The 24,055-nt window shown below is 39.6% G+C and overlaps 1 protein-coding gene across 3 annotated transcripts in view; it reads right to left on the bottom strand.

Annotated features, from left to right (window-relative positions):
• Positions 1–24,055, bottom strand: part of fah (fumarylacetoacetate hydrolase (fumarylacetoacetase)) — a 105,591-nt gene that overhangs the window by 49,659 nt on the left and 31,877 nt on the right. For all 3 annotated transcript variants that reach the window (XM_060941108.1, XM_060941107.1, XM_060941109.1), the window contains 2 exons: positions 15,224–15,273; positions 5,507–5,597 (listed from right to left, as the gene is read on the bottom strand). In XM_060941108.1, the coding sequence (XP_060797091.1) occupies positions 5,507–5,597; positions 15,224–15,273 (141 nt within the window). The remainder of the gene's footprint in view (positions 1–5,506; positions 5,598–15,223; positions 15,274–24,055) is intronic.

Below are 24,055 nucleotides of genomic sequence, written 5' to 3'. Positions count from 1 at the left end.
ATTGATTGGCAATACCGTACAGAGTGCATCGAAGTGCAGGATTTCAAATTAAAGAACATAATCGATGACATTGCTGAAAGGAAAGCCCATCAACTGACCATTAAATGAGCAAGTAACTTAATTGGATTTGCTGTAATTTGGTTACGGATGCTGTGCTAGTATTTGTAGAAAGTGCAGTGAATTTTAAAGCTTTAAACTCAGGCAGCAGTGACAAAATATTGCAGTGGGTACAAACGCCTTTGTTTACCATCCATCCATCATCTGTAGCCACTTATCCTGTTCTACAGGGTCGCAGGCAAGCTGGAGCCTATCCCAGCTGACTATGGGCGAGAGGCGGGGTACACCCTGGACAAGTCGCCAGGTTATCGCAGGGCTGACACAGAGACAAACAACCATTCACATTCACACCTACGGTCAATTTAGAGTCACCAGTTAACCTAACCTGCATGTCTTTGGACTGTGGGGGAAACCGGAGCACCCGGAGGAAACCCACGCAGACACGGGGAGAACATGCAAACTCTGCACAGAAAGGCCGGCCGCTGGGCTCGAACCCAGGACCTTCTTGCTGTGAGGCAACCACACCACTACACCACCGTGCCGCCTTTGTTTACATCCATGTTAATAAATTGTTGCTTAGCAGCCAGTCTTGTTTTACATACAACCCCAATTCCAAAAAAGTTGGGACACTGTAAAATGTAGATAAAGTCAGAATGCAATAATTTGCAAAACATGGAAACCCTATTTTTCCATTGAACATAGTACCAAGGCAACATTTCACATGTTGAAACTGAGAAATTTCATTGTTTTTTGAAATATATATGCTCATTTTGAATTTGATGTCAGCAACACATTTCAAAAAAGTTGGGACAGGGGCATATTTACTACTGTGTTGCATCACATCTACTTTTAACAACACCTGGTAAACGTTTGGGAACTGAGGAGACCAATTGCTGTAGTTTTGAAAGAGAAATGTTGTCCCATACTTGCCTGATGTACAATTTCAGTTGCTCAACAGTTCGGGGTCTCCTTTGTCTTATTTTGCACTTCATAATACACCAAATGTTTTAAATGGGAGACAGGTCTGGACTGCAGGCAGGCCAGTTTAGCACCCGGACTCTCTTACTATGGAGCCATGCAGTTTTAATATGTGCAGAAAGCGGTTTGGCATTGTCTTGCTGAAAGGAGAAAGGCCTTCCCTGAAAAAGATTGTCTGGATGGCAGCATATTGCTCTGAAACGTGTATATATCGTTCAGCATTAGTGATGCCTTCCCAGATGTACAACCCCAATTCCAAAAAAGTTGGGGCAAAGTAGAGGTCTGCGCGGGTCGGATATTTCAGTCCCGCTCCCGCCCGCATTGTGCAGTCCCACCCGCGCCCGCAAAGAATTATGATTTTCAGTCCCGCTCCCGCCTGCCATATTTTGTCCCGCTCCCGCCCGCAAATCCCGCATGATGCAGACGTTCGCGTTATTTCTCAGGAAAGTTCTTGTCTTGACACAGCGTGATGGTGCCCCGCCCCCTACTTTGAGTGGATTTGAGCATAAATATCTACAGCTCATGTTTGTTATTGTTTACCTTGTTTCTGAATTCAGCATGTAGTATCTCTAATAATAATAATAATTAGTGCTGTCAAACAATTAAAATATTTAATCGCAAATTTTTATCACATGAGAAACCATTGTAATTCTCTGATCAGCATAAAAAAGTGAATGGGCTTGCTTTGTACTAATGTATTTTTTTTTAATTGCAGAGCTAGTAAAAGAAGTGAATTGATTTACTGCTTGCGTTAGTCTACAACTTCAGTCAGAGAGACATGTTACACAGTGATGGTAGGCTTGACTCAATGCTATCCCAGAAATCCTTCCTGTAATATGCAAATTTGGCCGCCTCTGATTGGACAGCCAAATTTGCATATTACAGGAAGGATTTCTGGGATAGCATTGAGTCAAGCCTACTGTCACTGTGTAACCTGCCTCTCTGATTAAAGTTGTAGACTAACGCAACAAGTAAATCAATTCACTCATGGTTCTCTTGCTAGCTGGGTATGAACTGCGAGTCATTAGAGTGATCAAAGAATTTCCCCTTAGGGTGATCAATGGCAAGTTTAAGATGCTATTTCTCACTCAATCTGACTTTCTCTGCAAATTTAGGCATCTTAAAATGTTTTTATTAATGACAAATAAAATACCCAGCACAAATTATATATGATAGACAAAAATTAATAATTTATAAATTTTATTTCAAGCACGTTTTTAGTTAGCGGGACTGCAGCTTATCACCGCTCCCACCCGCGCCGCATATGTGCACTCCCGCTCCCGCGCGTGCGCGCATATGTGCACTTCTGGTCCCGCCCGCGCCCGCAATGAGCTTTCAAAATTTGTCCCGCACCGCACTGCTTTGCGGCGGGTCCCGTGAGTCCCGCGGGAGTGCAGGGCTCTAGGGCAAAGTACAAATTGTAAATAAAAACAGAATGCAATAATTTGCAAATCTCAAAAACTGGATATTGTATTCACAATAGAACATAGACAACATATCAAATGTCGAAAGTGAGACATTTTGAAATTTCATGCCAAATATTGGCTCATTTGAAATTTCATGACAGCAACACATCTCAAAAAAGTTGGGACAGGGGCAATAAGAGGCTGGAAAAGTTAAAGGTACAAAAAAAGAACAACTGGAGGACCAAATTGCAACTCATTAGGTCAATTGACAATAGGTCATTAACATGACTGGGTATAAAAAGAGCATCTTGGAGTGGCAGCGGCTCTCAGAAGTAAAGATGGGAAGAGGATCACCAATCCCCCTAATTCTGCACCAACAAATAGTGGAGCAATATCAGAAAGGAGTTCAACAGTGTAAAATTGCGAAGAGTTTGAACATATCATCATCTACAGTGCATAATATCATCAAAAGATTCAGAGAATCTGGAAGAATCTCTGTGCGTAAGGGTCAAGGCCGGAAAACCATACTGGGTGCCCGTGATCTTCGGGCCCTTAGACGGCACTGCATCACATACAGGCATGCTTCTGTATTGGAAATCACAAAATAGGCTCAGGAATATTTCCAGAGAACATTATCTGTGAACACAATTCACCGTGCCAGCCGCCGTTGCCAGCTAAAACTCTATAGTTCAAAGAAGAAGCCGTATCTAAACATGATCCAGAAGTGCAGATGTCTTCTCTGGGCCAAGGCTCATTTAAAATGGACTGTGGCAAAGCGGAAAACTGTTCTGTGGTCAGACGAATCAAAATTTGAAGTTCTTTATGGAAATCAGGGACGCCGTGTCATTCGGACTAAAGAGGAGAAGGACGACCCAAGTTGTTATCAGCGCTCAGTTCAGAAGCCTGCATCTCTGATGGTATGGGGTTGCATGAGTGCGTGTGGCATGGGCAGCTTACACATCTGGAAAGACACCATCAATGCTGAAAGGTATATCCAGGTTCTAGAGCAACATATGCTCCCATCCAGACGACGTCTCTTTCAGGGAAGACTTTGCATTTTCCAACATGACAATGCCAAACCACATACTGCATCAATTACAGCATCATGGCTGCGTAGAAGAAGGGTCCGGGTACTGAACTGGCCAGCCTGCAGTCCAGATCTTTCACCCATAGAAAACATTTGGCGCATCATAAAACTGAAGATACGACGAAAAAGACCTAAGACAGTTGAGCAACTAGAATCCTACATTAGACAAGAATGGGTTAACATTCCTATCCCTAAACTTGAGCAACTTGTCTCCTCAGTCCCCAGACGTTTACAGACTGTTGTAAAGAGAAAAGGGGATGTCTCACAGTGGTAAACATGGCCTTGTCCCAACTTTTTTGAGATGTGTTGTTGTCATGAAATTTAAAATCACCTAATTTTTCTCTTTAAATGATAAATTCTCAGTTTAAACATTTGATATGTCATCTATGTTCTATTCTGAATAAAATATGGAATTTTGAAACTTCCACATCATTGCATTCCTTTTTTACTTACAATTTGTACTTTGTCCCAACTTTTTTGGAATCGAGGTTGTACAAGCTACCCATGTCATGTGCACTAATGCACCCTCATACCATCACAGATGCTGGATTTTGAACTGTGCACTGATAAGCTGGATGGCCCCTCTCCTCTTTAGCCTGGAAGGTGGGGTGTCCATGATTTCTAAAAAGAATTTCTACTTTTGATTCGTCAGACCTCGGGACAATTTTCCACTTCGCCTCAGTCCATCGTAAAAGAGCTTGGGCCCAGAGAAGGCACCGGTGTTTGTGGATATTGTTTATATCTCGTTTTAACTGGATGCAGTAATGAACTGTTTTCACAGACGATGGTTTTCTGTAGTGTTCCTGAGCCCATACAGTGATTTCCACTACAGACACGTGTCTGCTTTTAATGCAGTGTCGCCTGAGGGCCTGAAGATCACAGTCATCCAATGGCAGTTTTCAGCCTTGTTTCTTGCATACAGAGATTTCTCCAGATTCTCAGAATCTTTTAATGATATTATGTACCATAGATTATGTGATCCCAAATTCTTTGCAATTTTACATTGAGGAACGTTAATCTTAAATTGTTGCACTGTTTGCCCATGCAGTCCTTCACAGAGTGGTGAACCCCTCCCCGTCTTTACTTCTGAGAGACTCTGCCTCTCTGGGATGCTCTATTTATACCCAATCATGTTACTGACCTGTTGCCAATTAACCAAATTAGTTTTTTTTTTTTTTAGCATTACACAACTTTTTCAGTCATCTGTTGCCCCTGTCCCAGCTTTTCTGAAACATGTTGCTGACATCAAATTCAAAATGTGCATATATTTTTCAAAACCAATAAAATTTCTCAGTTTCAACATTTGATATGTTGTTCTTGTACTATTTTCAATGAAATATAGGGTTTCCATGATTTACAAATCTTCACATTCTGTTTTTATGTACAGTTTACACAGCGTCCCAACTTTTTTGGAATTGGGGTTGTAGACGCAATCATAGTGATGGATATTAAGCAGGTGTAGACAGTACTACTGGACAGAACAGGGTCACCATGTTACTGACGGTTTACAAAGTATTGAAGATTTGTACAAATACGTCATTTGAAAAGGCAAGGCGAGTAAGGCCCAGATGTAATGCTTCAGTTGAGTCACATGGGATAGTGACCATGTTTTTAACCACCTTAATAGAACATTTCATAATAGAACAAATGAGAAATCGTGGATCCAGGTTGTCCATCACATTAACATGTTCTTTTGTCTATTTTTTTTTAACCCATTTACTGCTTTGCCTGTTTTTAAAGGTCCCTAAATACATAGTTGAGCAGAGCCATGGCCTAATGGTTAGAGAAGCAGCTTTGGGACCCAAAGGTCGCTGGTTCGAGTCCCTGAATGACTGAAGTGCCCTTGAGCAAGAAACCTAACCGTTGACTGCTCTCCAGTATGTTGCTCTAGGTATGTTGTACGTCGCTCTGGATAAGAGTGTCTGCTAAATGCCTGTAATGTAATCTTATGTTTGGTGGTGACCATTGTTTTACACACCAGTTTGGCATCAGTGCGTTCTCTTTGCCCCGGAACATGATCCCGACATTAGTGGCATGGTCTCTGGATGAGTAGAAATCAGTGTAATCACCTGAGGAAAGGAAAAAAAAAAAGATGGACAAAATATTGGAGAAAATGATTGCTCACTTAACTACTCAACAAAATTTCACATCATTGACTTACACAGACAGCTGAAGTTGTGTTGTCAAAATGTCAAGTTGACATAAAATCAACCCAAATGATGCTTCGAAAGAAGAAAGTCACATTAGGAAACACTTAAACTTAAGCTTGCAGGAAGGGTACAGTGCCCCCGTGTGGTGAACAGATGGTGTGACGATTTTATATGCATATGTAAATCACACAAGCCTTAATTTAATCACACATACAGTAATTTGTTTTATGATGATTGTATTTTGATTCAGAGCCAAGCATGTTGATTTTCAGTAAAGAGTAAGTGAAGTTAACTATACTTAAAAAGAAATACAAATAGATTGGTGAAAGCATTATATTATTACAGAACTTTGAATCATGTGTTAAATCTGAATCAAGTCTTGTTGAGATTAATATATATTTTTTTCGTTAGCTCAGTGTAGCCTTGGAAATACTGGTGGAGCGAGACCTGAATGCATCATTTTTTAAAATGACATCAGTGCCACGCTGGAAATATTGGTGGAGACAAACTTGAAACTTGGATGGTTTATATGGTCCAATAGAAAATATTAGTAGAAACAAAGTCTTGAATGTTGAAATGTGTGAACCAATCAATCAGAATTCATTATACTTCTCAAACTTTATGTCCGAACACTATAAAAATGAATGATTTGTGAATTTGGAGTCGGATCACTCTGTAGACTGATTCGGCTTTTGTTAACGGATTTAATACACGAAAAAATGTCTGCACACTTAGATCCTTTTATTCATTAAATTGCCAAGCTTTCGGTCAGAGACCTTCCTCAGGGCATAAACAGATGGAGCATACAACAAACTAATCAATTAAGATTCATTAAGGTGCTCAGTCACACCTACACAGATGAGTTGTAGTCCAAGTGTGGGAGTTGTAGTTTTTCTGTTCTTCCTGGTTTCATATTTCCTCTACCCAAGGTAGCTAGCATTAAATTGACCCCAAATGCACCAATAAAATTACCCACCACAAAAACATCTTTTTACATACAAACTTAAGTACACACACACATATAAGCAAGTGTAAGTTCAAGATAACTGCATAAACATCAGCAAGAACTTCATAAATTGCAGTTTCAAGACTTAACAAATGGTATACCTCCAATCATAACATAACACTCATGTCAAAATCTACATTTAACCCTTTGAGTTGTAGGGCATCCAATGTATGGATCCAAAACAATTCCCTTTGACATAGCACTTTATCAATGTTCCCACCCCTTAACAATTTAACTTGCTCAATACCCTGAAACCGTAGGGAAGAAACAGGGTGGGCACACTCTACAAAGTGACAAGCCCACAACTCCCACACTTGGACTACAACTCATCTGTGTAGGTGTGACTGAGCACCTTAATGAATCTTAATTGATTAGTTTGTTGTATGCTCCATCTGTTTATGCCCTGAGGAAGGTCTCTGACCGAAAGCTTGGCAATTTAATGAATAAAAGGATCTAAGTGTGCAGACATTTTTTCTTGTTTTAACAGTCTTTTGGTTTTGTTTTGCACCTTTTCATCGTGAGTGCGGTGTGATTCGTTTAAATGCAGTTAACGGATTTAATAAAAGTCTAAACTTTTCTGCAAACTCTTTGACTTTGAATTATTTTTGCTTGGGAGAGTTTCCGTGACAATGGCTGTGATATCTAGAAGAACGTTTGTACATCTCTCTCTCTCTCTCTCTCACACACACACCCTTTATATTTATTAAAATGTCACCTAAAAACAACTGAATAACAATGTTTTATTATTGTTTGGGATATTATCAGAATATTGCACTAAAGCTCCTCTTGCCTCATTTTCATAACGCTGTGGTGAATTTACCACCAGCTGCAAAATAAAGTAAGTTGGTGTGTTTATTATTATTATTGTTTTCCCAGTTAAGAGAATTCTGAATTTATTTTTTAGCCATTTCCTTCTGGATAATTCGAGTTAGGCAGGACAATATTTAAAGGTGATATCAAGGCTACCTATCGGTACAAGTTCCCTTTTTACCTCAACCACAGAAACTAAAGCTCTCTCTCTCTCAGACTCTTTGTGCCTGACCATGATTGAGAATTAAAGAACATGATCAGTGACCTCACTGAAAAGAAAGCTCATCAAATGAGACTCAAATAAGAAGTAACAGGATTTGCCATTATTTGGTCATGGCCGTGGTGGCAGTATTTGTATATAGTGCAATATAGTGCAGCGATTTTTAAAGCTTTAAAGTGCTCATCACAGGTAAATTCAGGAGCAAGATCAATGTAATTCTCCTATTTTATATTAAACTTTGGTCAAATATCTGTCACATTTTGCATTTTGTGCAATTTTTTTACCTTGCACAATACCAGAAAAATTCAGTTGAAATCAAGCCATTTGAGACGAATTGGTCCACCTCTGAAAAAACTTGGCATTTGGATTTCCCAGGAAACATTGATTTTCGTGACGTCGCGTGTGGGACGCCTCCTTCTGAATCCTACGTCAGCGCTGGTTTGTTTATGAGAAAACGACCTGGTGGTTTTCTGCAAATTTCTTCAACGTTATCACATAATTATTAAAATGGTTAACAGATGTATCGTAGGAGGGTGTAGCAACATTACATTCTTCATCCAAAGGTGAAGTAACATTGCGCTCAGGTGACAATTCTATATTTCAATGCAAAATCGCTAGCTGCTAAACTTGGTCTACACAGGCTGTGCACTGAAACCGTGCAAGCTCTCGCAGCCTGCTGGCGGTTCCGCAGGTGACGTCACGATTCTGGCTCCAGACTCCCTTGGAATTTTTCCAGACGCGTTTTGTTATTTTATTTTTTTCTGCTGTCGACAGATGGCCTTGTGCAAAATTACCCTTCTGGATGAGTGTGTAAAGGGACATACTTTCATATAAAAAAAAATGAAATTGGTCCAGGATATGCACTTTAAAGCTTTGTAACCATATAAAGTGACTCATTTCCTTCTCTCTTCATCTCTTTTTGCCTGACAGTAAACAAAACTGCATCTAATTACAAAGCTTTCCATTTTACACACATTTACTTTAGTCTAGAACTTTGTGTGGTTATGGAGTTTTTTTTCTTTTCTTTTTTTTTAATGAACAAGAATTAACAGAGTGGCTGTATTGATATGAAGATAATCACAATCTATACCCATCACTGAGAAAAATAGTAAACAAGCTATATTTTTATATAATTAACTCCTTTTAAAGCCAGTCAAGACAATGTTTTCATGTGTGTAGCATAAAAATGATCCCTTAATCATACGAGTCTATTCATGGACATCTAGTGTGTTTATCGAGATTCCTTTTCTAACAAACTAAAAGAAAAAAATCTAAAATTAAAAAACAAAAAACTAGAAAACAGCTGTCCTTATTGTACCTTACATATGGGGCGTACTTTATTACAAACAACCACCAAAAATCCTTCTAAACTGAACACAGGGCTGGTAATGATCCATATGTGATTAAAACAAAAATACTGTGTTCAATATAAATGTTTATTGGAAAAAACCTGCTGCACAGAATTGCACTGTACCAATAATTATACTACAATATATTTGGAGTAAAGGTGAGGCATCCCAGGACACTGTACCAAATGTGAAGCATGGTGGTGGTAGCATTATACTCTGGGCCTGTTTTGCTGGCAGTAGAACTGGTGCATTGCACAAAGGGTAATAATAGGGGTGTTCACACGGCAACTTTTACTCCGGTGTAGCACCGGGGCTGCCCCGGTAGAGCGTTCACATGGTACGAAGTTATACCGGTGTAGCCCCTGAAAGCTGCTTAAACTGGTGCAAATCTAACCCTGCTCGGGAGGTGGTTTAAGAAATTTACTCCAGAGTAAATGCTAGTTTGCGGGGCAGCACCGATATAAAATGGGACGTCTGAACGCTACAGGGGTAGACTCGCTACGCGTGAGGAGAGTTGATTACATACGGGCATTGCATAATTTGCATCCTGGTATTTTGTGCTTCCAAAATGCCGAATATCAACAACAGAACTGCGTGTCTTCCAGTGTTGCCAGATTGGGCGGTTTTAAGTGCATTTTAGCAGATCTGAACATATTTTGGGCTGGAAAACGTCAGCAGTATCTGGCAACACTGGTGTCTTCATCCACATTGTTTTCCCGGCGCTTGGTGATGCCATGACAACCGGGAAAAGGAAGTACATTTTCACGCATGCGCATATTTCATTTCCGCATTATTACTATCGTATAGCACGGTCGCAAAAACTGCCGTGTGAACGCAAGTGGGGCTGCACCGGTGCTAACACGCTTCTCTCTAGTAAGCAGGTTTGTGACGTGTGAACGCTCCACAAAATTTACACCGGTGTAAGATATATCGCAACAAAATACATCGGTGCAGCATCGATGCAAATATGTGCCGTGTGAACACCCCAGTGAGAAAAGAGGACGAGTTCAAAACACTTCAACATAACCTCAAACTAAGGTAAACAGTTGAAACTTGGATGTTCCAACAGGGCAATGACTGCAAACACACATGAAAGCTGGTTGTGGCAAATATTAAGCTTTTTTTACATTTTTTTTATTTATTCATTCATTCAGGAAGCTCATGTCACATAGCGTGATTTTCAATAAGGTCCTGTCTATAAAACATCACAATAATTACAGGAAAAAAGAATTCACAAATTACAATACCAAAAAAATAAATAAATTTAAAAAACTATATACAAATCAAATATTACAATTATAAAATTAAATAATCGTTAACTTTTGATTTAAAAATATGCAAATTTGTAATTGAACGTAGGTCCCTTGGCAAATTGTTCCAGTCCTGGCCAATACTTTGTAGTAGTGTTTGTTTTCCCCAATTCCTTTTGGCCTTTGTTAAGCGAATGTCATCTCTTTTCCTGCTTTTCCTGATTTTGATGTCACTATCGATAAAGCCATTGAGATATCTGAAGGCCAGTAATACTCTATGATAGACACGACGTTGATTAAGTGTTTTCCACCCAAGTTCACATAGAGCATCAGTCGAAAATAAGTATACTGGAACATTCAATATCAATTTAGCACATTTATTTTGAAGGATTTGTAGCTGGTCCATGATGGTGGAGTTGTTTTTATCACCCCAGATGAAATCTGCATAATCGAATAGTGGGTAAATAAGGCTATTACAGAGTGTGATCCTAGCGTGTCTGGGTAGAAGATCTTTGACACGTTTCAATATACCCATTCTCTGCTTAACTCTGATGCAGATGTTTTCTACGTGTATTGACCATGACATATTCTGCTGCACAGTTACTCCTAGATATTTAAAAGAATCAGTGCATTCAATGGTATTGCTGTCAGCGATGATGGTCAGATTATTGATAGACTTTAATTTTTGAGAACTGCCAAAGAGCACAAACTTGCACTTAGATGAACTGAGTGTTAATAGATTTTCCTTAAACCACCTGGATACTGTGAGTAAATCACTATTCAGGATACCTTCAATATCATTGGCATCACTTGAGGAGTAATACAGCACTGTATCATCAGCATATAAAATGATGTTGCTGTGAATATTACATGATGGTAGATCGTTAACGTAAATGAATAGTAGGGGACCCAGGATGCTTCCTTGAGGTACACCGACAGTCATTGATGCAGATGTAGACATGACGTCACCAATAGATGTTACTTGTGTCCTATCAGTGAGATATGACTTAAACTAGTCAAGAGCATCTTGGTCAAGCCCCAAGTATTCAAGTTTACGTAGTAGTAGTAGTAGTAAATGGTCGACAGTGTCAAAAGCTTTAGTTAAATCTAGAAATACTGCTCCTGTAAAGCGTCCATTATCCATGTTATTCAAAATGTTGTCTGTGAAATGTGATAAGGCAACACCAGTAGAGAGCTTAGGACGAAATCCAAATTGTTGAAAAGATATCAGCTTATTTGCATTCATGTAATCGTACAACTGGATGTGAACAGCTCTCTCTAGGATCCTAGTTATTATTGGTAATATAGTGATCAGCCGATAGTTGTTTGGATCGTGGCGATCGCCAGCTTTAAATAAAGATGTTACTTTGCCACATTTCCATATTGACGGCACAATATTGGTTGATAACGAGCGATTGAATAAACTTGCAAGACTGTCTGCAATTACAGAAGATGCATCTTTCAGCAAACGAGTGCTAATATTGTCCAATCCGATGACTTTATTAATTTTCAGACAATTAAGTTGAGTAATGACAAATTCTCTTCCAACTGGTTTAAACGAGAACTTGTGGGCCGACACGTTTGTTGTTGAAGTAATGGATAATGAAACAAAGGGCTTTAATTTCTCAGCTAGCTTAGCACCAATAATAGCAAAGTGGTGGTTAAGGGTTTCAGCCATAGACTTAGCATCTGAGATAATAGCACTATCAGATTCCAAGCAAGATAGTTGTGGGCTTTCTTTTCGAGACATCACAGCATTCAAGGTTTTCCACAGATCACTTGGGTTAATCTTGTTATCTTCTATCACTTTAGAATAGTACTCAGATTTACATGTTTTGATAGAACTTGTCACGAAGTTTTTCTGTTTTTTGTAAGCAGACCAAACCTTCAGTGAATTAGATCTTATTACTTTTCTGTATAAATGATCACGCTTTTTCATCTCTTCAGCTAACTGGCTGGTCATCCATGGATTGTAAATGCCTTTGACTCTTGTTGTCTTTAATTGTGCATGCCAATTTGCAGTGTCTATAAACATTTTGTTCCATAAACAAACTCCCTGGTTGAGGTCACTTTCATCGTCGACCAAACTCCAATCTATGTCTTTCAACTCTCTAAGGCCAAGTTTACATTAGACCGTATCTGTCTCGTTTTCTTCGCGGATGCACTGTCTGTTTACATTAAAACGCCTGGAAACGCCGGGAAACGGGAATCCGCCAGGGTCCACGTATTCAATCCAGATCGTGTCTGGTCCGGTGCTGTGTAAACATTGAGAATACGCGGATACGCTGTGCTGAGCTCTAGCTGGCGTCATCATTGGACAACGTCACTGTGACATCCACCTTCCTGATTCGCTGGCGTTGGTCATGTGACGCGCCTGCTGAAAAACGGCGCGGACTTCCGCCTTGTATCACCTTTCATTAAAGAGTATAAAAGTATGAAAATACTGCAAATACTGATGCAAATACTGCCCATTGTGTAGTTATGATTGTCTTTAGGCTTGCCATCCTTCCACTTGCAAGTGGTAAGTGACTTGCGCATGCTGCCCGATATGCACTGGAATCACACACACACACACACACACAGTGGCTCAGTCCAGAATCACTGCTCGTGCGCTCTGTGAGCTGCGCAGGGCCGGAGTGCGCACCCTCCAGAGGGCACTCGCTGTTCAGGGCGGAGTGATTTGGAGCGCAGCCGCTGAGGAGGAAGCAATGAGCCGCACTGACACATTTCAACTTACGTGCCGAATTAGTCATGTGATTAGCGTATCCGTGTATTGGCGTTGCTGTGTGCACGCTAATCGTTTTTAAAAACGTTAATCTGATGATCTGCTGATACGGTCTAATGTAAACCCCACCTAAGAAAATCTTGTTGGGAGTAGTTTTTATAAGATCGATATCTTATAATTCTTCCAGGGGCTTTGGGACAACCAGCCTTTAAAACACAATAGATAAGGGAATGATCGCTTAATGGCAAGTGTACAACTCCATGCTCTACTATACAGTGGCAACAATTGGCAAACAGATCTATTAAGCTTGAGGAACTTGATGTTATTCTTGTAGGTTGGTTTATTAGTTGTTCTAAGCAATGTTCAGTAGCCATGTTGGATAGTTCACACTTCCCTAGAGATTTCTTGTCCAGCCAATTAATGTTGCAATCACCAAGGAGAATCAGTTCAGTAGACTCAGAAAGGTTTTGCAAAGATGAAGTAAGATCTTCGGTAAAAATGTCATGCGGGATGTCTGGAGCCTTATAAACAGCCCATCTGAATATACTGAACTGAACCCTGTCGAAAATGTGGGGATTGTGCTTTAAAAGTCAGGCCTGTGCCAGGAAACCAACAGATTTAACTAAATTCTGCCAGAAGCTTCTTTCGGTTCAGCAAAAGGTATCTGGTCAAGGTGAACCTTGCTAAGGGACATTTATCCAAATATTTGGTGTACTGTATGCATATTTTTGACCCCATATGTATAATTTTGACCCCGTGTTGATTTTTAGAAAACGTAGAATAAATTTAAATATGTGCACCAAATTCTTTTATTCTATTAAAAATGTTGTATAATCATTCTCAAAAAAGTTCAAAGAAATCACTGAAACCCCAAAATTGCCATGACATTCACGTCCATGATGAGTGTATGTAAACTTCTGATCTCAACTGTCCATTTGAGAAACAAGGCAGTATTGCTGGGTTTCACATGACGTCACATCTGCCTCATTAGTTATTCAAAACTTTAGCTGGTGGTCTACCAAAGCTCAGCTGGCAAAGCGTTTGTACGGAGAAGTTGCATTGCTCACATGAAAAATGCCTTACACTTGCGTTGTTTTAGCTTGTTCGAATCGATCAAACTGTGAAACTGATAAGTTTCTTCAGAGTTCCCTGTGAACTAATAAAAAAAAAACGGTGAACGAACACAGGATTTCACAAAAAGACGTGGAGAAAGGTGGCTTTTGAGCCTCTCGCTGAAATCGAAGGCAGCCGAGTCGAAGCATGCTCGAGTTTGCAGAGATCACTTGGTGAAAGGTTTGTCTCTCCCTCTCAGCTATGTCCTTAGTGTTTTCCAAGTACTTTTCTTGCTGTGTGTCATTATTTTACAGTACTTTTTTGAGTCACGATGCGCTAAAGTCCCCAGCTGTTTCTTTGTTTACTCCTCAAAAAGTCCATATGCATGAAAGTCGCGACAAAATCCTTCCCCAGCCGTACAGTTACAATGAGCCGTGATCACTTCTCCATCTTGTTTAACTAAGATCCAGGTCTTTAAAGGGGTTTCTGATGATCTTTGTGAATGATTTACCTGAGAGATAAGAGCCAACACGAGTGAGAATCAAGCCAACTGTTGTTTGTTTACACTTCAACTTGCAGCACTTCGTCGTAAAGATGCGAATGAAAAGCTTAAAAAAAAAAAACAAAAAAAAACCACTCCACATACTTACACAGGCAAAAACACCACAGGATTCATTCGGCAGCAACTTGATAGCGAGGTCCTTTACCCAGCCACATACAAAAAAGTTGTAAGCCTCCGTACTCTTCCACGCTTTCATCTGTTTTGCGGTGTAGAAGGACGTCTGCAACACCAGATAGTTTGAGATGTCGGGGAACTTGACTGAAGGGTAGTTTTCGAAATCGCATGACAAATCCTTCTTTCCCAGACTGTAGGGGTCGATTCCACTGCACATAGTAATCTTCTGAATCTATCTAAAGCGAGCAGTGGCTTCTAGATTACGATCATTCCCTGATAAGTTATTGCTAGTTGTTTGCACTACGGCAGCTGTTTAGACCACTAGCTATTTCACTTCCGGTAAAACCGCTAAGAAAAGTCACATGACTGAAACCCAGCAATTGTCTGAGGCAGGAAGAGAATGAGATAAAGAGCATAATAAAAGGTGTATGAGGGCAGGAGAGGCTGTGTACTCACCAATCTCAGCTGGGAGATGCATCAGTGCAGTGCTCTGATCAACAAACGCTCTGGAGAAGAGAAACACAGAATTGAAGAAAGAATTTACAAAGATGATCTATGGTCATTTACATTAAAACATGCTATTTTAACACAAACAGATCAGCTAAGTGGCACTAAATCTTTCTGGCTAAGACTTCACAAGGCCTTCTGATGGCAATTCTTAAGCTAAGAGGAAGGGCAGGGTCAACAGTTGCTTTGGATCGGAATCTTTAACAAAAGTGCTTCTCAAAGCAAATGAAGCATGAAGCAATGCCGGGGGGGGGGGGGGGGGGGGTGTCTGTGATCGATGGTGGTTATAATGATGGGTTGTGTGTTGGCAGTTAAATCCCACAATTTCCCAAGTGATTAGAGTGGCGCTCCATTGTTAAGAGAAATGCATCAATCTGATTTTTTGATGGTTTTGACTGTACGACGTCTGTACGTACATGTACCACCACATGGAACCCGACCATCAGTGTAAGGCAACGTATCTCAAACAGTTGACCACTGGACAACAAAACATGTACCTTTATTTACATAAGATAGACGGGCTTTTATCCAGCGCTTATTTTTAATTTGCTTTTTTAAAAATGTGAGATCATTTACTAACACATTTTACAAAAAAATATTCATGACAGCTTCATATAAAACTAGTGAAAATAGTTTTATTAGTCCACTAGCTTGTTGGACAGTTGACAGTTTCTGTCATGGAAGGGCAACAGATGGATGTAAGTGCAGGAAGATCTGTGGTTGGTAGAAGAGAGCAACCGGACTTGCTTGAAGATTCTTGAAAATGTTTCACCTCTCATCCGAAAGGCTTCCTCAGTTCTGTCTGACTAATAGGGAGTATCAGGTATTTATCCTCTCATGGATCATCATAGAATCCGAATTTTGATGGCTGCATTGTAGGTGGCTGATAAAAGATGTCTTAGACACCCACCTCTGTTCAGAGATGGCCGTTCCAGGTTGACAAAAATGAACGATCCTCTCTGGGTAAAAAGTCCTCTAACTAGCAGACATTTTATCCAGAGAGGATCGTTCATTTTTGTCAACCTGGAACGGCCATCTCTGAATAGAGGTGGGTGTCTAAGACATCTTTTATCAGCCACCTACAATGCAGCCATCAGAATTCTGATTCTATGATGATCCATGAGAGGATAAATACCTGATACTCCCTATTAGTCAGACAGAACTGAGGAAGCCTTTCGGATGAGAGGTGAAACGTTTTCAAGAATCTTCAAGCAAGTCCAGTTGCTCTCTTCTACCAACCACAGATTACTATGTACCGGGATGACTGAGAATCTTCACAGACAAGTGCAGGAAGAGTTTTACTGAAAGCATGCTAGCAAACAGATCCAAAACGCAGACAAACACAGGGTCGAAAAACAGGCAGTGGTTGAGTGAGGTACAGACAGGATATCAGAGGTAATACAATACTCAAAGTCCAAAAACACAAAGAGGGTCAAAACCAGAAAAGCGAAACAAAATACACGGCTTGGTAACGTCAAACACAGGGTATGGAGTGTATACTTCACAAAGTCTGTGTGTTACTGAGAGTCCTTCTATGTATGTGCTGTGATTGTGCTCTAATCAGGAACAGGTGCATGGTAATTCATCCTAATGGCAGCTGTGTGCTCAGAATGCCAACACAGATGGACATGAAAGATTTAACCAGACAACTGTTTGACATATCAAGTGGTGTTGTTTCTGGAGCATGGCATGTGGTGCCAAAGAAAGGAATAAACCTGTATTTGTAACTGATGTGTCCCTCATTATCGGCATCACGGTCACAAGACAATGCAGCAATTTATTTACGTGAAATGCATTACACTACACAATACGACTGTCCATATGCTATAATATTAAATATTCTACTCAGGTTGATTTTGTGCCCTTGCAAATATTTTGCTTATACACTCATCAGGAGCTCTGCTTTTAGGCATTGCTTAAATATCGATATTAGTCATTATTGAGTTTCCAATATTATTAGCCTTTTTGACTAGTAACTTGAATTGAATGTGTTTAATCAATAACTTAAAAAAAAATTGCCTGATAAATAACATGAACTTGGACTTGACGTGTTGTGGCAATGGAAAGATCAGAAACAAAAAGCGTTTTGGCTTCAATAATTAGCCAGAATAATATTCTGCACATTTGAATAATCACCCCAATATCTGAATATTTGATCTTGGTTTAAAAAAAACAAAACAAAAACAAATTTATATATTAGTTAAAGGCTGTAAAGTGTCTGAGAAACCCCTGTTTTAATGAATAAATAACGATTGTGATTAGCAGATGCAGTTGTGGTCTACGTATTAAAATCATAAACAAGCGCCATACAACTATGCTGATTTCATACCTAAAAATTTCTATTTACTGCATGTTCAATTAATAATATATACATAAATTATATTGAATATTAATTTAAAATGCTGCAATTTAATTTACATTTGCGTGATAACAGCTGTACTATGTGCTATACTCAAAAACAACCATGGCTTTTTTTGGGTAAATATCCTGACAAAAACTGATTTATTGTTTGATATAAAACTCGATTCACTCGTTGTCATTAAATACTTCAAAACACATTATGTCAGCTACTCCGTTAAATGGTGGAAGTAGCCTTTTCATGAGTTCATGATTCAATCTTTGTGACCTGGGAGCCCTCAGGATTACCCACTCGGTTCTTTTAACGTAGGGTGACCAGACGTCCCGGTTTTACCGGGACAGTCCCGATTTGGGGTTGTGTGTCCCGAGTCCCGACAAAAGTCTGTCGGGACACGGATGTGTCCCGGTTTTCGCCACTCGCGATGTTTGTTACTGAGCAGCGTGGGAATCATTAATGGAGAAATGTCTGCATTTACTACCCTGGCACCAATGCGCCCGTTGAGAGAATTTTTTCTCTCATGAGCAATACGTGGACCGATGAGAGGAATCGCATGACCGTGCCGACACTGAAAGCCTTACTGATCACCCGTGTGAATTTCGATGACACGTGCGCACAATTTCACAGTCGACTCTCGGCCAATAAAACCCTACTGGAAAAGATTCACTCTTCTTGTAAATATATGTAGGCTAATGCATTTTGTTTAGGGTGGGTGGATTGACAGTCGCCTTAGCTTTGTTCCTGTGCTTTGTTCTTGTACTGAGTTGGGTAGCCTATGTTGCAAATGCTGTGTGCTCCTGTGGGGGCTTTCCTCGGGCTGTCGCCCCTCTCCTCCTTTATTGCTGTTTTGTTTGAGTGTATATTCTCAAATCACTTGTCTCTTTTTTGTTTCTGTTTAACATACCATTCTGACAGTTTGGCCATATTGCTGTGTTGAACAGCTTGTTGCACCTTCCATTAAAAAGTGTTCACTTTTGTACACATCTTCTTGCTTTATTCATTCAGTTGTGGGGAATGGTTAGTAAGGTTGATTCTGACCTAGGCTATGTTGAGGTCACATATCTACTTTTTAAGTTCATGCTATAGTGCATACAATTTTAGAAATATAGCCTACATGTGCATATGCATTCTTTATGGTGTTCTCACAAACAGGTGAAATAAATCAGTTCAAATTTGGCCTGTGGACATAGCCTGGCCTATTCTCAGCCATTACAAAATCTGTTGTCTGACCATAATTTAACTGATCTGTATACCACTATGCTGCTAGATAACAAAATGCCTGTTTGTTTTATTTCATGTGAGATGTTGATAAATGTGAGCTTCAACAAAATGATCAGAGCACCTCTCTGAGTGTCACGTTTACGTGTAAAAAAAAAAAAAAAAAAAAAAAAAAAGTGTGCGTGCACGAGCATGGTCGTGTGCAAAAGTGTCCCGGTTTCAGACTAGGGAAATCTGGTCACCCTATTTTAATGCTTAAATGCTCTGCTTTTCTTTTTAAAAATTAACCAGTCCCCCCAGGATTCCGCGGGCCTTTTTTGTGATTGTTGCGGGCTAAAATGTCTGATGTTGCGGGGGTTTTCCAAAAAATCGCGATGAAAGTTGCGGTGTTCTTTAGGTTTTCGTTGCGATTACATTGCGGGAGGAAGTGAAAGTTGCAAGAAATTGTTGCGATTTTCTCTTTTTGTGATTAATATTTAACATATCACTCAATTTTAAGTTATTACTGGAAAAACTATTGATTAAAAAAAAAAAAAAGACACTGAGAAATGGTCCTATAAACAACTTTACCAATATAAAAGATTACCAGGACTACAAAAATGCTGAAAAATAGGCTTTACTTATCCAAATGCACCTGTTGGTTCAAAAGTTAAAGTGCATAGAACCTCACAGAACAACATGAAGTTACCTTAAAATATAATATAAATGCCTCAGCTTTCATGTAAGAAAATAAACTATTAATACTAGTACTGTGTGCAGGCAGTCTCTCCTGAAGACTAAATTAAACAATAAATTATAAACTAATAAAATAAATGGCTCAGGCTTCATAGAAGAAAAAAAAAAACAATTTGAACAGAATCTCACAGTATGATGCTGAAGCTGCCTAAACAATGGAAAATAAAATACCATTTTGGCAAAAATGTTGGCATCCATTAATTTCTTGTATTAAGTAAAAAATAATGTAAAAGTGCACACAGTCCTTCACTGGAAACATAACACACTTTCAGTAACAGAATTTAAGCCTACATAAACACTGACTCGCACATGCAGTGTTGCCAGATACTGCTGACGTTTTCCAGCCCAAAATATGTTCAAAACCCGCCAAAATGCACTTAAAACCGCCCAATCTGGCAACACTGCGCGCATGCTGCTTCTCTTGAACGTATACACGGAAGTAAGGCGGAAGGTAGTTTGTTGACGTCACCTCAAGACGACGCCAACGATTGGTCAAATTTGCGGGAAAGTTGCGGTGATTGGATATAATTGCAACACCGCCCTGAATTCGCGGGGATTGGTTGAATTTGTATTGATGTTGCAAATCGCAACATCACGAAATCCTGGAGGGTCTGAATAAGAGTCTTTGGGAGTTTTTAAAACAGTTTCTCAGAGAATTATTAGCTACTTTTAACCTTAAGATGATTATGAATATGGCCTCCGAGGTAACCACACCAGACACAGATGTGACCTATAAGCAAACAAAATACATCTCACAGGATATTAAAGCTGTACTGCCTTTCAGATTTTTCAAGTTTAAGTCATAAAAATAATTTTCCCTGACACCTAATTATTTTTGTTTAGTGGACCGAAAGCTACTGAATTCGAATAACAGACTTCCAATTTTATTAGGCTTTTTTAAAATAGAACAATGAATAAATTGAGAGCCATGTGGCCCTAAATTCTCCACTATTTTTTCCTGCTTCACCATGACCCAATTCAAGATTCTACGTCATGCATCACGTGGTGGGCTTTCCCCATTCACGCAAGATATTGTGGGATACAAATTTGAAACAGGAGAGAAAAATGGAAGACATGACTGTGCGAATGAACCGTGAAAGATCGACTACAGTAACAGAACGCGAGAAGAAAAGACGTTATATTTACGAAGGAAAGGAAAACACAGGACCAAACTAATAAATATCGGCGGTCAGTAAACACCTCTGTGTGATCAGCTGTTCGTTTAGCAACAGAACGATGTAACGGTCAATGCACGGTCAAGGTAAACCTGCGCACGTGCACACGGCCTTCCTCTGCATGCTTGACTGCGCGAAGCGAGTGATTTCATGCACATAATTTGCTCAGGAATCCCCTCAAATTAAATAACTTCCCAGCCACAGAATGGCCTGATATTTTGTGCGATATTACAGAAATAAACATCTACCACAATGACCAAATTTCAGAGGGAACTAAATTTCACTGATTTGATGAAATTATAAGGCCGTCTACTTTTAATATTTTTATTGCATTATGGATTATTGTATTCATTCTGTTTTGTTGCACACTTATGGCCAAGATAAATTACTTTAAGTATAATCTTCTTGACAGTTCTGTTATGTATGTGCAGATAAATGTACTTCCATCCATCCATCCATTCATCCATCCATCAAAAAACATTCCTCGAGACAGAGATAGATAGATCTCATCTCATTATCTCTAGCCGCTTTATCCTTCTACAGGGTCGCAGGCAAGCTGGAGCCTATCCCAGCTGACTACGGGCGAAAGGCGGGGTACACCCTGGACAAGTCGCCAGGTCATCACAGGGCCAACACATAGACACAGACAACCATTCACACTCACATTCACACCTACGGTCAATTTAGAGTCACCAGTTAACCTAACCTGCATGTCTTTGGACTGTGGGGGAAACCGGAGCACCCGGAGGAAACCCACGCGGACACGGGGAGAACATGCAAACTCCGCATAGAAAGGCCCTCGCCGGCCTCGGGGCTCGAACCCGGACCTTCTTGCTGTGAGGCGACAGCGCTAACCACTACACCACCGTGCTGCCCAGATAGATAGATTAGACAAAAATATCTAATTTCTCTAGTTTTGTAATGTATCATTTAAAATAATCTCCACTGCAGTTATTTTTTGGGTTCATCCATTTACTCTCGTTCCTCGGGTCTTTGAAGTGGAAAAGTGTGTGGCCATGTTTATATTTTGGTGGGGACCCCATACAGATAGTAATATATGACCGTTTCAAGATTCCAAAGAGCTTTATTGAAAATACATCCATATACAAGTATACAGTGCACTGAAATACCATTTACCTCAGGCTCCCTGTGGTGCATTTATAAGGAAATAGAATGAAAAAGAAAACTAGGTTTACAAATAACTAAGTAAACATTTAGCTATGGGGCGGCACGGTGGTGTAGTGGTTAGCGCTGTCGCCTCACAGCAAGAAGGTTCTGGGCTTGAGCCCCGTGGCCGGTGAGGGCCTTTCTGTGCGGAGTTTGCATGTTCTCCCCGTGTCCGCGTGGGTTTCCTCCGGGTGCTCCGGTTTCCCCCACAGTCCAAAGACATGCAGGTTAGGTTAACTGGTGACTCTAAATTGAGCGTAGGTGTGAATGTGAATGGTTGTCTGTGTCTATGTGTCAGCCCTGTGATGACCTGGCGACTTGTCCAGGGTGTACCCCGCCTTTCGCCCGTAGTCAGCTGGGATAGGCTCCAGCTTGCCTGCGACCCTGTAGAAGGATAAAGTGGCTAGAGATAATGAGATGAGATGAGACATTTAGCTATTTAAACATATAGAGTGGCAGCTACAATTCAACACCTTAATCTTTTGGCCGTTTGTGCATGAATAATTACTCAAACTTCTCCTGGAAAAAAAGGAGTTGATTCTCGATCACTTAGCGTATCAGATCACGTAACACCGTTCTACAGTTATTGACACCTTTGTCCACAGTTATCGACGCTGTTCTACAATTAATCGACATCCAGATGATTATTTATTAAAAAATAATAATAATCGATATGTGGTATTAAGTTAACAAAACAGTTTTTATTTAAAGTTTTTTTACATAGACATATTTAGTACAAAATATCTTTTATATAAATATATGGATGTTGGTCCTTGCGTAAATGAGGAAGTAATTCTAATGTTTGTGAACAAATGAACTGATAATGTTTAACCTGTGTCAGAAAATCTTTTCGTTCCACTTTCTACCCACTTTAAGTATTTTCGTAGATCACATTTTGTTAATCATTCGTTGTTGTTTGTATTAATTTCTAGTTTTGTCATTTACCAATAAATGGTCAACAGGCAATTGACATTATAACCACATGGAAATCCAGGTCAAAGATCACGTCATTCCTCGAACCAAAATATAAAAAATGTCTACTGATATTGTAATCTGTGGTAGATATTTACAACAGACTGCAAAAACAATATATATTTTCTGAATGAAATCGAAAAATCTGAATATTTCAAGCATGATTTTTTTTTTTTATATGGTAGGAATTTAATTCTGGTCTATTTCTATTTATTGCAATCGGATTCCAAATACTTGATAAAGCTCCATTCTGTTATGAAATCACAAAAAAAAAATATCACAGCACTTTTTTTTTTTTAAAGTACTTCATCTAATTCAACAATGTTACACAAAGATTGATCCATAACAGGTGTAAATGTCCCTTAATTCCACAGGGTGTCGATAATGGTGGACACCGGTGAAAATGATCACTATTATCAACACCTCACGTTCTCAAAACGTATGTTTAGACACAAAATGGCGACTGTCAAATGAAAGACTAAGAAACAAAGTATAACCCCGATTCCAAAAAAGTTGGGACAAAGTACAAATTGTAAATAAAAACGGAATGCAATAATTTACAAATCTCAAAAACTGATATTGTATTCACAATAGAACATAGACAACATATCAAATGTCGAAAGTAAGACATTTTGAAATTTCATGCCAAATATTGGCTCATTTGAAATTTCATGACAGCAACACATCTCAAAAAAGTTGGAACAGGGGCAATAAGAGGCTGGAAAAGTTAAAGGTACAAAAAAGGAACAGCTGGAGGACCAAATTGCAACTCATTAGGTCAATTGGCAATAGGTCATTAACATGACTGGGTATAAAAAGAGCATCTTTGAGTGGCAGCGGCTCTCAGAAGTAAAGATGGGAAGAGGATCACCAATCCCCCTAATTCTGCACCAACAAATAGTGGAGCAATATCAGAAAGGAGTTCGACAGTGTAAAATTGCAAAGAGTTTGAACATATCATCTACAGTGCATAATATCATCAAAAGATTCAGAGAATCTGGAAGAATCTCTGTACGTAAGGGTCAAGGCCGGAAAACCATACTGGGTGCCCGTGATCTTCAGGCCCTTAGACGGCACTGCATCACATACAGGCAAGCTTCTGTATTGGAAATCACAAAATGGGCTCAGGAATATTTCCAGAGAACATTATCTGTGAAC

Source organism: Neoarius graeffei, chromosome 15 (assembly GCF_027579695.1).
Source record: "Neoarius graeffei isolate fNeoGra1 chromosome 15, fNeoGra1.pri, whole genome shotgun sequence".
Lineage (NCBI taxonomy): Eukaryota > Metazoa > Chordata > Actinopteri > Siluriformes > Ariidae > Neoarius > Neoarius graeffei.
Note: the sequence above shows the minus strand (reverse complement) of the source record. Positions and strands in the feature narration are given on the sequence as shown.